Below are 13,853 nucleotides of genomic sequence, written 5' to 3' on the forward strand. Positions count from 1 at the left end.
TACGTGAATCAAGTTTTTAAAGAGTGTGTGTATATTGAAAAAGCAAGGAAAAGAGATTGTAAAACGGCAGACTATATTAAAGGTAAAGTAATGACCCTGTGCAAGCATCGGGTCATTACTGACCCAACGGGTAGCGTCACATCCTGATGTTTACTAGGCAGACTGGGTTTACGGGGTGGTTTGCCATTGTTTCCCCCAGTCATCTTCCCTTTACCCCCATCAAGCTGGGTACTCATTTTACTGACTTCAGAAGGATTGGAAGGCAGAGTCAACCTTGAGCCGCCTACCTGAAACCGACTCGAACTCAGGTTGTGAGCAGAGCTTTTGACTGCAGTACTGCAGCTTCCCACTCTGCGCCATGGTCTCTTCAGACTATATTACCCTTGTTTCAAAAACCCAGGTTAGCTTGATCTCATCAGATATTGGAAGTGAAGCAGGATGGGCAATAGGGATGCCAGCTTCCAGGTGGGACCTGGGGATCCCCCAGAATTACAGTTCATCTTCAGACTACAGAGATCAGTTGCCTTGGAGAAAATAGATGCTTTGGAGGGTGGACTGTATGGCATTGCACCCCACTGAGGTCCTTGTCCTACCCAGGCTCCACCCCTAAATCTCCAGGAGTTCCCTAACCTGGAGCTAGCAACCCCCCCCCCCTGTTCCCCACCGGCAGCTGGGGGGACTTGGCAATCTTAGTCGGCCCTGGTTAGTATTTGGATGGGAGACCACCAAGGAAATCCAGGGGTCACTATGCAGAGGCAGGCAACGGCAAACCACCTCTGAATGTCTCTTTCCTTGAAAACCCTGAGAGGTTGCCGTAAGTCAGCGGCGACTTGACGGCATTTTGCACACACACACACAAACCCATTCCTTTCAAACATGGGAAAATAAAGGCCAAATCTCATTACTAAAAAGTTGTAGAAAGTTTATGTCTGATGTATTTTTATTCTGCCATTCCACTAAGGAGCTCGGGAAGCCCATGCATGGTTCTTTCCCCTTCTTCATTTTATTCTTTCTAAAACCTTGTGGCTAGCCTGAACATGACTTTCCTAAGTGAGTTTCACAACAGAGTGGAGATTGGAACTCAGATTTTCCAGTTCCTAGTCCCACATGCTAACCACTACACTAAACTGTCTCTTTGTAGGTGGTCTTGGGGGTAAATGTGAATTAGAAATCTTCAACTTAAGAAAATTATTTTTGAAGAACTACTATAAAACAGGAACTTCCTCCTCCCCCCCAACCAAAAAGCACTTTGTTCTGATTCCATAGCCTGAGTGCCCATTGAAAAATCCAGCAGCTGATAATAGACAATTTGTGTACTAAACAGGGATTGTAATTGAAATGGTCCTTTTGCGTTAATGAAAATAGAGAATGGCTTTCTGAAATAGAGGAAGAGCTCTAATTTAATTATCTGAGAACATCACAGGTTTTTTTAAAAGCCTCTTTTAAACCACTTGGTGAAACCTGGAATGGACCTTTTCCAGTAAAAATTCTCCTTCCCTTACCAGAACCCGTATCCTTGCTTCTAGCTGGTGGTCTCCACCTCCTGGTATCTTCCTTTATCACTATTTCACTGAGATTCTGTTCTTTTTCAGGTGCTGGGAGAGAACGAGAAGCACTGGAAACCTGTACTGGTTGTGCTGACTGAGAAGGATCTCTTGATGTATGAGAACATGCCACGAATCAAGGAGGCCTGGTTTAGCCCTCTGCATTCCTATCCTCTGCTGGCTACCAGGTACCTTTCCAAGTCCACTTCCTTAGGTTTGGAGGACAACCTGAGCTCAGAGATGGTGCTTGTATATAACAGCCTGTAGCTGTGACTGGTTAAGGGCCGGTGTCAGCACAGCCCGAGGTGGGGCAGCTGCCAGGGCCCAGGGCATCTGACGGGGACCCCCTCTGCCACTCTCCTGCCTGCCTGCATGCCACCCGCCATTCTGCCCTCCCCCCATCCGCTTATGAGTGCTCCACCACCCGCACTCCCTGCCCAGCATTGTCGGGGAGGGGTGTGCAGATGGCACAGGGCAGCAGCAGTAACGGATCTACTATGAATGAATGAATGAATTTTATTTGCAGTCAAAGACCAATAAATGCACACTGTATGTGACAATCCTACAGCATTTCAAATAAAATAGGATATAAACACTTATCAGAATTATAATCAAACCACCGCATAGTAATTTAAGTATTTTCTCTTTCCTATAAACAAAACAAGCCGTCAGGTTTCTCCACTTTTGAAACGCAGTAGTTTAAGTTCAACTTTTTCTGCCTCTTTGCTTTTTAATTTACTATGTACTTTAATCTCCGCCACGCAAAATTTGGCAGCCTGTCTTGTGGTTGAAGGGTTTTCGTCTGCCAGTAGTTTTCTGCTATGAAACTAATGACGCTTACGGTTCAGGGCCCCTAATCCCGGAGGGGCCCTGAAGCAACTTTTTTTTTTTAATGAGTGAATTTTTCCAACCAAATCGGTAGAGTTTTTTTAAAGTGTTTGTTATTAAAATGAGGCTATTTCAGTGACAGAATCATAAGCCAATGGGTTGCAGTACTTAATATTGACCTTAGAATATGCTCTAATACCCATTTCATATGGCCTCAAAATGTCCCTGTAATTTGTCAAATTTCAAAATTTCCTCGAGGCCTTGCAGCGCCTGAACCCCCAGCTGTAAGGGCTCGCTGAACTCGCCAATATCTATTCATAGCCTACATTTTGGCAGCTGGATCCTCAAATCTTTCGTTGGTGCACGGCTTAATAGTTCTATAGGTCAGTCCTTAGGCTAGAGCCAATTGGAACCATAAAAGGCATCTGAATTCTCAGTTCAGGCTGCACTTGTCTCGCTTGTGCATTTTAACACCAAAAATCAGATTTTCACCTTTTTATCCTAATGAGCCCCCCTCGGAAGACCTTCTACCTCTCTATTAGAGAATGAACCAATACATGTGCCATAGAACAACCCCACTGAAGAAGATAACAATGGTTCCCTAGACCTCGTTGCTGGTTGGGAAGGGGCCCCCATAACAGTTCAAGCTTCAAGGTTCCAAAAATGTAGGTCTGCCACCAGATAACAGAGCTTTTAGCAGTTAGAGGAACGGCACTCCCAGCCACATGCTGCCTGACGCTATCAAGGGATGGGTGTGGGAGCAGCTGTGACCACAGTTGGTGGGAGGACACGGGTGGGTGGGAAGGGAGGGGCAAACAAGGAGACCTGGAGGTGGGCAGAGGAGGGGAGGGGTCTCCTAGGCACTCTCTGCACAGAGCCCTCCAAACCTGGGACTGGTCCTGCCTGGGTACCCGAGGTTGGGTGAGAGGAAGATTTATATGTCTATGTAGAAATATTACAAATATAATTTATTAGAAGCAATATGCAAAATTTAAAATTCTTTAAAAGCATTAAAATAGCACAATGGCAAAACAGATTGATATCTATAACCACAAACCCAAACTTGTGGTTATAGATATCAACCTGTTTTGCCATTGTGCTATTTCAATGCTTTTAAAGAATTTTAAATTTTGTATAGCACTTCTAATAAATTATATTTGTAATATTTCTACATAGACTTATATAAATCTTCCTCCCACCCAACCGCGGGTACCCAGCTTTTGTTTTTAGGTTAGGTTTCATTCCCCTTTTTTTTCTTCCACCACTGGTCCTGCCTGGTTCACCCATTCAGGCAGGATGAGACAGAGTGATCTTGTGGTAGAATCTGCTAGGCTGCCTGTAGTGGATCCCATCTTTGAATGTTCCTTACCATTAAAAACTCCACGTGAATAAAAAAAAAATCAGTACGGCCGGAAGGACTCCGACCCTCTCTGTTTGCTTGCTCTATTTATTTTAATTGTAGACGAGTAGGCCAAAATTTGGCCATTTCCCATGTTTACCCTGAAGTGAAGCCAGTGTAGTATAGCAGTTAAGAGCGGTGGTTTGGAGCACCTAATCTGGAGAACCGGGTTTGATTTCCCACTCCTCCACATGAGCGGTGGATTCTAATCTGGTGAGCTGGGTTTGTTTCCCCACTCCTACACATGAAGCCAGCTGGGTGACCTTGGGCCAGTCACAGCTCTCTTAGAGCTCTCTCAGCCCCACCTACCTCACAGGGTGTCTGTTGTGGGGAGGGGAAGGGAAGAAGATTGTAAGCCGGTTTGATTCTTCCTTAAGTGGTAGAGAAAGTCGGCATATAAAAACCAACTCTTCTTCATTTCCCTCTGTAAGGTAACCACTCTCCAGGTGAACCTGAAAATCTACCGGAATTACAACCAATCTCCAGACTGCAGAAATTAGTTCCCCTGGAGAAAATGGCTGTTATGGAGGGTGGTTTCTATGGCATTATATCTTGCTGCGCTTCCGTCCCTTCCTAAACCCCAAAATCTCCAGGCTTCATCCCCAAATTTCCAGGAATTTCCCAACCCAGAGTGGACAGCCCTATTCCTCCGCATGTATGTACCAGGCCTCTGTAAAAGTGGGGACGGGCAAACTGAGAGGTTGGACATGTGGCTGACATTGGCACAGCTGCCTGATGCCATAGAGGGGCATGGGCAGCCTTGGTCATGGCCACTGGGTGCTGAGGTCAATGAGCAACGTTTGCTTAATAGAAGCATGGGTGTATCGAGTGCTCTCCCTTGGCTTTCAGAAGCGACCTTGGGTTGGATCGGTTTATTATATGACGGCAGTTGTGCCGTGTACGCCCGTCGGATTTCTCTTGTTGCTTTGCTTTTTTGTCAAGCATCAGGGCAAGAAAGATTCATTTCAAAATGTATAGAACATTCATTCCGGATAGAGCTGTCCCTTTGCACACATGCCCGTCTGTTCACAGTAAGGCCTGCATGGTGTAGGGCTGTGATACTTGGAGTAACTCCATGTACACCTTCCCATTTTTATACTTGGAGTGCCTCCAAGCAGTGACTGGGAAAGCAGTTATCTGCTCTGGAGCTGCGGATCTCTTCTGATTGCTCTGAGATTGGAGGAGTTCTAGGAGAAACCATTCAAGCCAGCGTGGTGTAGTGGTTAAGAGCAGAGTTTTGGAGCAGTGGACTCTGATCTGGAGAATCAGATTTGATTCCCCTCTCCTCCACATGAGAGGCAGAGGCTAATCTGGTGAACTGGATTTGTTTCCCCACTCCTCCACATGAAGCCAGCTGGGTGCCCTTGGACTAGTCACACTCTCTCAGCCTCACCTACCTGTTGTGGGGAGGGGAAGGGAAGGTGATTGTAAGCCGGTTTGATTCTCCCTTAAGTGGTAGAGAAAGTCGGCATATAAAAACCTCCTCCTCTTCTTCTTCTACGTGCTGTGGAACACAGGCAGGATAATGCTACTGCAGTCGTCTTGTTTGTGGCTTCCTAGAGGCACCTGGTTGGCCACTGTGTGAACAGACTGCTGGACTTGCTGGGCCTTGGTCTGATCCAGCATGGCTGTCCTTATGTTCTTATGTTGATTGCTCTGAGGTTAGAGGAGTTCTAGGAGAGACCATCCAAGCACTCTGACCTACTCCAAAAAATTCTGCACCTGACCAGCTCTAGGTCGCCTAGGCATATATGGAAGTTGCTCTGTGTATTACATGATCCTTTTATCTCCTGTGCCGACCCTATATATTTAGAATATCTGACCTAGCAGGATGTAAGTGATACGAACTTGTAATACGTTGTTGTGTGCCTAATAAATCAAATTTGATTGAGTTACTACAACGATCAAATAACTTCTTTCCCTCTTGAGGAGGGGCTATGGGTCAGTGGTAGAGCATCTGATTGGCATGCAGAAGGTCCCAGGTTCAATCCCCGGCATCTCCAGTTAAAGGATCTGGCAGCAAGTGATGTGAAAGACCTTTGCCTGAGACCATGGAGAGCAGCGGCCAGTCTGAGTACACAATACTGACTTTGATGGACCAAGGGTCTGTTTCAGTATAAGGCAGCTTCATGCATTCATGTGTGTGTTTCATTTGCACAATTCTGCTTACTGCATATGTCTAGAATTAGACTTTTATGGCTTGGAAACGTTGATTTTCAGCTTGGCAGTCTTTAAAATGCTTGGGTGTGATCCTCAGAAGTATGTGTGCTGGCTTCCATTTACATTAATGGAATGTATGGCCAAATGTCACACGGACCTGAAGTCGCACAACTGGGACTCTAGATGTGTCATTTGGCTCTGAAAAAACAGCCATGGCAGACTTGATACTGATTAGAGTCATGATAGTGGGGGGTGGGATTGTAATTCTTCCCTACCTAGTCTGATCAAATATGTTTCCGATTCTCCAATTGCTTTAAGCCCCAGCAGAGAAAGAGAGGCTCCCTTATCAAGCCTTTTGAGCATGGTGTAGTGGTTAAGAGTGGTGGTTTGGAGCTAATCTGGTGAACCAGGTTAGTTTCCCCACCCCTACACATGAAGCCAGCTGGGTGACCTTGGGCTAGTCACAGTTCTATTAAGAGCTCTCTCAGCCTCACCTATCTCACAGGGTGTCTGTTGTGGGGGGGGGAAGGTGAATGTATGCCCGTTTATTTCTGCTTTAAGTGGTAGAGAAAGTCGCCATATAAAAACCAACTCTTCTTCTTTCCTTAATGAAGTTTACAGCAGCTGGAAGAAGGGGCAAATTTCAATCAGGGAAATGGCGTGGGAGAGAAGACTTAGACTCTGCCCTTTCCTAGATCACTTCCAGTTTTAGTTGATGGAGTTTTTTATTTATTTTCATGGTTTATATAACCAATTCCAACTGTATATATGATTTAAATTGTATTACTTGTTCCACTTTATTTTGTTAGCTGTTTTTGGCAGACCCCCAAGAGTCCAGGATAAAAACCTTTTAAATTGATTAATGAACACCCCACCCCCAAAATCATTGCTACTTTATTAGGGCCAAATTACACACCCCAGATAGGGTTGCCAACCTCCAGGTGGCACCTGGAGATTCCCCTGGAGTTAGAACTGATCTCCAGACTATAGAGATCAGTTCCTCTGGAGAAAATGGCTGCATGTGGGCGGGGGGGAGAGACTCTTTGGCATCACAGTCCACTGAGGTGATTCCACCCCCAACATTTCCAGGAATTTCCCTAGCGGGAGTTCGCAATCCTACACCTGAAGTTTCACTCAGAGATCATGGCTTGGATCCACTGCGGTGTTTCTGTGGATGGAAGGATCTCCACCTGTGCAGTGTGACTTTCTCTCCTTCCCTCCTCCCACTGCAGTCCAAAATAGAAAAGAGTTAAAAGCCACTACAGTACTCTCTCTCTCACCCCCACTCCAGTTTCCAGGTGTTTCAGTAAAATCAAAATCATCCACCGCAGGGATTAAAGCCATCGTGGTAACCAGGCCAGAAGGCAGATTGGAATAGGTCGAGGGCAGATGAGTAATTCGGGAATCCCTGGAGTAGGTCTACTACCACTCTCTATATAACCTGCCCCCCCAAAAACCAGGTTCAAAACCAGTCTATAATTGGCCACAATCTTCTGTTCCAAAGAAGCCTTCTTTTACAGGGGCCGTATCACGGCTTCCTTTGATGCCCTTAGGAAACACCCTCAGATAAGGAGGTGTTGGTGATTTTCATTAGAGGCTTGCTCCCTTATCCTGTCCTGACTGGCTTGTGTTACCTTCAGAGGACAAAGTTCCAACCTCTACGTGGAACTGAAAGCAGAAAACAAGCACAGCATGTGAAGGGCGCTTGGCTAGAACCTTTTCTCCCTGAGGAGCGATTGGATTTCTTTTATCTAGGGTTGCTAACTCCAGGCTGGGAAATACTTGGAGATTAGGGGTCGAGACTGGGGAGAGCAGGGTTTGGGGAGGCGAGAGACCTCAGTGGAGTATATAGCCATAGAGTCTTTGGGGAGGGGCTGTGGCTCAGTGGTAGAGCATAGGCTTGGCATGCAGAAGGTCCCAGGTTCAATCCCCAGCATCTCCAGTTAAAGGGACTAGGCAAGCAGGTGACGTGAAAGACCTCTGCCTGAGACCTTGGAGAGCCGCTGCCAGTTTGAGTAGGCAATACTGACTTCGGTGGACCAAGGGTTTGATTCAGTATAAGGCAGCTTCATGTGTTCATGTGTACCCTCCAAAGCAGCTATTTTCTCCAGGGGGACTGATCTCGGTTGTCTAGAGATGAATTGTAACTCCAGGGGAATCTCCAGGCTCCACCTGGAGGTTGGCAACCCTACGGGGAGTGCATTAAAAGATGTGGCTCTCTCCACCTGCCATTTGAAGTTGTACAGCCCGTTTGACCACCACATGCATTGGCTGGGCCTTAGTGCAACCCTTACTTTCCAGGAGCGCCTTGACCCTGAAAGTTACCGTGACCTTCAAAAGCATTCCTAGCACCAGATCTTCCTTTTTGGATCCTGTTTTATATCAAAGCTTCTCTTTCACCAAGAGATGCTTGTTTGTCGTCAGGAAGAGATTTCTGTTGGGATTGGGAGGGAACATTGAAGGGCTATGAGAGGGAGAAAGGGTTAAGGCTGGATTGGACAGGATTTGTTGGGTGCCCTTCAAAGATAATTTGCTTGTTTCTCGGTTCTCTCCTCTGTGGGGTCCCAAAACAGCTATTACAGTGAAAAAAAATAGACAACAGAGGCAAACAGAAAAGTATGGCCGACTGCCAAGCAGGCCTTCTCTTCCACCTGAAGAAAAAGGGGTGAAAAGGGTGGACTCAACCCAAAAGTCAGGGGAAACCAAAGGGATTGAGCTAAACACTATCTAAAAAAACTCTGTGTGTGTGTGTGTGTGTGCGCGTGCAACCCTGGACTTCCTTGCTGGTCTCCCATCCAAATACTAACCAGGGCTGACCCTGCTTAGCTTCTGAGATCTGACGAGATCAGGCTAGCCTGGGTCATCCAGGGTCAGGGCAAAAAAACAATAAATCTATTTTTATTATGTATTGTGCTCAGTTGTATTTAAAAACACGGGGCCTAAAAACAGGCTTCCTAAAAAGCTCAAACATAGTACAAATATTACCAGTGCATACACAGTTGATGTTAGTACATAAAATGACCAACAGACACATTTGTACAAGGTAAAAAATATATACAAGCCTTACAAGATATACAAGAAAATTCTTTTTCTTAACGTTGGTTGGTATAATACACATCCTGAAACGCTGTTTAAGACACACGGACTAACCATTTTTACATAAAACCTCATAGAATAAAAGGCTTGTATTTTATTTTTTTTGCCTTGTACAATGTTTGTGTATATGTCAGGATGTGTTTTGCAAAATTGTGCATGTATGACCACTGAGGAAGGCCTGGAAAAGGTCATTTTATGTACTAACGTCAACTGTGTATGTGTTGGTAATATTTGTACTGTGTTTGAGCTTTCTAGGAAGCCTGTTTTTTAGGCCCTGTGTTTTTAAATACAACTGTGCACAATACATAATAAAAATAGGTTTATTGGTTGTCTTATTAGCGAGTGTTTAGCGCAACCCTTTTGGTTTCCCCTTCTCTTCCACCTTCCAGCTCCAAGCTATGACCCAATGCGTTTGGGTAGGCAGGAGAGTTGTCTATCACAAGCCAGCACAGACTCTATGGGAGGGCCTTCTGGAGCCAGCAACACTGTATGGAGAAACTGGGAGATTCAAAATACTCAGGGCTGGAAAGTTTAATTCACACACTTCGTATAAAATGACCCAGTTGCTGTGAGACTCTGCCGAAATTTCTCTCTGCTGTGGGTATGTTGAAGGTGGTGGGTGTGGATCACACCAGTAATCTATCTAATCCAGTCAAGAAGATACTCCCCAGAAGACCTAGGAGCAGGGGCACAGAGGCCAACTCTCCCTGTCTGTTGTCCCACAGTGGCTGTTGTTCAGAGGCACACCCTCTCTGAAAATGGAGGTCCCATTTAGCCATAGTGGCTAGAAACCATTGATAGTCCTACTTGCCATCAATGTGTCTAATCCCCTTTTAAAATCACCTGAGCCAAAGTGCAAGCAGCTGGCTCCAAAAACGCATCAGAATTCAACATGGACCACCACGCGTTGTCCCCCTTTGTACTTTGTTTTTCACACCAACCACTTGTGCCAGCGTGGTGTAGTGGTTAAGAGCTGTGGACTCTAATCTGGAGAACCGGGTTTGATTCCCCACTCCTCCACCTGAGCGGCGAAGTCTTATCTGGTGAACCGGGTTGGTTTCCCCACTCCTACACACGAAGCCAGCTGGGCGACCTTGGGCTAGTCACAGCTCTCTTAGAGCTCTCTCAGCCCCACCTATCTCACAAGGTGCCTGTTGTGGAGAGAGGAAGGGAAGGTGATTGTAAGCCGGTTTGATTCTCCTTAAAAAGGTAGAGAAAGTCGGCATATAAAAACCAACTCTTCTCCTTGCGTCCGCCACATCTGGCCTAACGCTGCAGCTTTCACGCCACATCAATGCGTAGACCAAGCTCTGTAGGTATTCTATGATTTATTAACTTTTTAATAAGTCCCTCACCTAAGCTCTGAATTGACCACGTTGCGGCACAGCTTAAGACAAGCGCATCGTATCGTCGGTCGAATGACGAATAAAACACAGGCTGGTCATATGAGGCTTCGACTCTTTGCCAATCTTTCACTCCCCCCCCCCCCGTGGAGCACCAGGTGTACGAGGGCCCTTTCTCGTATTACTGACTAACGCCAGCCACACACGGTGATAACTGCCAAGCTGTCATTCGGCAGAGCATTTCTCGCATAGCAGAGAGGGGCGAACGGAGGGATGTGTAGACAAGAGCGATAGTGTTGAGTAACCTTCTACCAAATGTAGAATTCTTGGGCTGTGATGAAATAGCACAAGGGCTCCTCCGTCGCAAGGGTGCGATGCGAGGGAGAAGCCAACCTGGGAGAAAGTCTGGAAGCTGTTAATGACCTTGGAGCCGTTCTTGCGAGGGTGTGTGCCGGGACCTCCCGATGCCTTGTGCCAGTTTGGGTAGACAGGAGGGTTATCTGAGGACAACCAGCTGGGAATAACAAGCTCCCGAAATCGTGACTTGTAAAGCCACAGGCATGTACCTGTTTGCGTCAGAGAGAGGACTGAACGAGAGAGGGGAGAGCGTGCGCACCCTCAGGATAACACACTCTTCGTCTCTGCCATGGGCACCGATGCCTCCTTAAGGGATCGTTCCCGCAGAGAGAAATCGTGGCAGAGCCTAATAGCAACCGGGTCATTTTATATAAAATGGATCAAACTTTCCAGCCTCAATTGTTTTGAATCTTCCAGTTTCTCCACAGTGTTGCTGGATCCAGAAGCCCCACCCCACCCCTAGAGTCTGTGCTGGCTTTTGATAGATAACTGTCCTGTCTACCCAATTCATTGGGATTATCTGCTTTGCACGCGGGAGGCCGCTGCCTTCATCCCTGGTGTGTCCTGCTAAGACCTTAGCAGATCTCAGGCAGCAGGTGGTGGGAAAGACCCTTCTCTGATTGAGCCCTGGAAAGCTGCTGCCAGTCAGAACAGGCAATACTTAAACTAGAAGAAACAAGTGCCCGACTCTAGAAGGCATAAGTTCTGACTTCCGTTTCCTCTTTTGAACAAAACATTTGCTGCTCATTGGAACTAGTGTCACTACCTGCATCCTTGATAGTAGTTATCATCATAAAATAAAGTAAGAGTCCCCTGTGCAAGCACCAGGTCATTCCTGACACATGGGGTGACGTCACATCCCGACGTTTCCTAGTTAGACTTTGTTTGCGGGGTGGTTTGCCAGTGCCTTCCCCAGTCATCTTCCCTTTACCCCCAGCAAGCTGGGTGCTCATTTTACCAACCTCGGAAGGATGTAAGGCAGAGTCAACCTTGAGCCGGCTACCTGAAACCGACTTTCCGTTAGGATCGAACTCAGGTCGTGAGCAGAGCTTGGACTGCAGTACTGCAGCTTACCACTCTGCGCCACGGGGCTCGTAATACTACTCTCAATAATAATGCATAGTACAGTAGGGTTTCTTGAACACCGTGAATAAGGGATGACAAGGGATTTTGTTTTAATTTCTGCATGTACTATGGGATTGTGTGGTAACTTGGGGTAGGTTGGCATGTCTGGATTGGGGTGATTACCTGGGTGTAGCTCTTCCCATCTGCATCATTAAACTGATTTCATCCATTTTAATGCAGGCCAAAATAGACATTTTAAATCATAACAGCTCATCCATCTGATTGAATGATTTAAAAAAAAAATTGAATGGGGGAATGATACAAAATGTTTGTTGGTTTTTTAAAAATTATCTAAAGTTCTTTACACTTTTGGAGCCAGGAACGTTTGTAAAGAATTAGAAAGGCTAGGCTGCAAGGAAAAGGGGAGGACTAGGTCGCAGGCACGTTTCATAAACATATTTCAAATCTCTGAGGAACTGAAGAATATGCAGTCTACAAATATGTGCATATTTTTAGCATGCTGCCTTGAAAGGGGAGATTGTGTCTGATGAGTGGCTCTCCTGCGCCCTCTGCTGGCACATGAAGGTTTTAGTAAGCACACTTGAGACTGTCTGGAGCAGGGGTGTCAAACTCAATAGTTACGAGGACCTGATATAACATAAATGACACGTGGTCAGGCCGGGCCAGGCCATGCCACGCTCGCCCAGATCGAGTGTAGGGGTGTGTGGCTACCTCGGCTGGCTCGTGGGCCTGGTAAGAGCTCTCATGGCACCGGATCTGGCCCGGGGGCTTATGTTCGACACCCCTGGTCTAGAGGGACACTAGATAGCCCTGGCTAGCCCAAACTCCTCAGATCTCCGAAGCTAAGCAGGGTTGGCCCTGGTTAGTACTTGGATGGGAGACTGCCAAGAAGTTCCAGGGTCACTACGCAGAGGCAGGGAATGGCAAACCACCTCTGATCACCTCTTGCCTTGAAAAACCCTATGGGGTTGCCATAAGTGGGCTGCAACTTGATGGCGCTCTCCACCATCACCAAAGAGACACTCATGAGTGAATTCAGTGCCCACCTATCGGTTTTCATTCAAACCCTACAGATCTTTGATCTTATAACCTTAAGCAGATGATGAGAGGGAGGGCATCTTGGCCATCTTCTGGGCATGGAGTAGGGGTCACTGGGGGTTGTGTGGGAGAGGTAGTTGTGAATTTCCTGCATTGTGCAGGGGGTTGGACTAGAGGACCCTGGTGGTCCCTTCCAACTCTGTGATTCTGTGCTGGGGCCCAACGGGATCTCTCTAGGAGGAAGATTTGGCCGAGGGACTGCTTAATCACCAACCACTAAAAAACAAACCGAGAGTCGCTTCTGCCTTCTCTCCTTTTCTGTGCTTCCTGCTTTCGTCCATTAATCTCTGAGGATTCCCCTCCGTCAGACAGTTAACTGCTTCTTGTTTCGTTCCCCCCCCCCTTCAGATTAGTGCATTCAGGTCCGGGGAAGGGCTCTCCGCCGCCGGGGTTAGACGTCTCCTTCGCAACTCGCACAGGGACGCGGCAAGGGATCGAGACCCATCTCTTTAGGACAGAGACGAGCCGAGACCTTTCCATGTGGACCCGCAGCATAGTTCAGGGCTGCCACAACGCAGCGGAGCTTACTACGGAAATCACAACCGGTGAGTAGAAACCCAGAGAGACCCTGGCAGAGCTCTTTTCAGATGCTACTCCCAGCTGGGGAGGTAGTTGTGAATTTCCTGCACTGTGCAGGGGGTTGGACTAGATGACCCTAGTGGTTCCTTCCAACTCTATGGTTCTAAAGATCTTGATTCAGTATAGCGCAGGGCTGGGGTTGCATGGTTTTAACCCTTTCAAAGGAGATGGAATAATTTCCCGTCTTCCATTTTAAAAGGTAAAGGTCCCCTGTGCAAGCACCGGGTCATTCCTGACCCATGGGATGACATCACATCCCGATGTTTACGAGGCAGACTTTGTTTACGGGGTGGTTTGCCACTGCCTTCCCCAGTCATCTTCCCTTTACCCCCAGCAAGCTGGGTACTCATTTTACCAACCTCG

At 46.9% G+C, this 13,853-nt stretch overlaps 1 protein-coding gene across 1 annotated transcript in view; it reads left to right on the forward strand.

Annotated features, from left to right (window-relative positions):
- Nucleotides 1-13,853, forward strand: part of SNTB1 (syntrophin beta 1) — a 107,856-nt gene that overhangs the window by 91,318 nt on the left and 2,685 nt on the right. Inside the window, exons 4-5 of the mRNA XM_056854681.1 lie at nucleotides 1,593-1,732; nucleotides 13,260-13,456. Of these exons, the coding sequence (XP_056710659.1) occupies nucleotides 1,593-1,732; nucleotides 13,260-13,456 (337 nt within the window). The remainder of the gene's footprint in view (nucleotides 1-1,592; nucleotides 1,733-13,259; nucleotides 13,457-13,853) is intronic.

This window comes from Euleptes europaea, chromosome 8 (assembly GCF_029931775.1).
Source record: "Euleptes europaea isolate rEulEur1 chromosome 8, rEulEur1.hap1, whole genome shotgun sequence".
NCBI classification, from domain to species: domain Eukaryota; kingdom Metazoa; phylum Chordata; class Lepidosauria; order Squamata; family Sphaerodactylidae; genus Euleptes; species Euleptes europaea.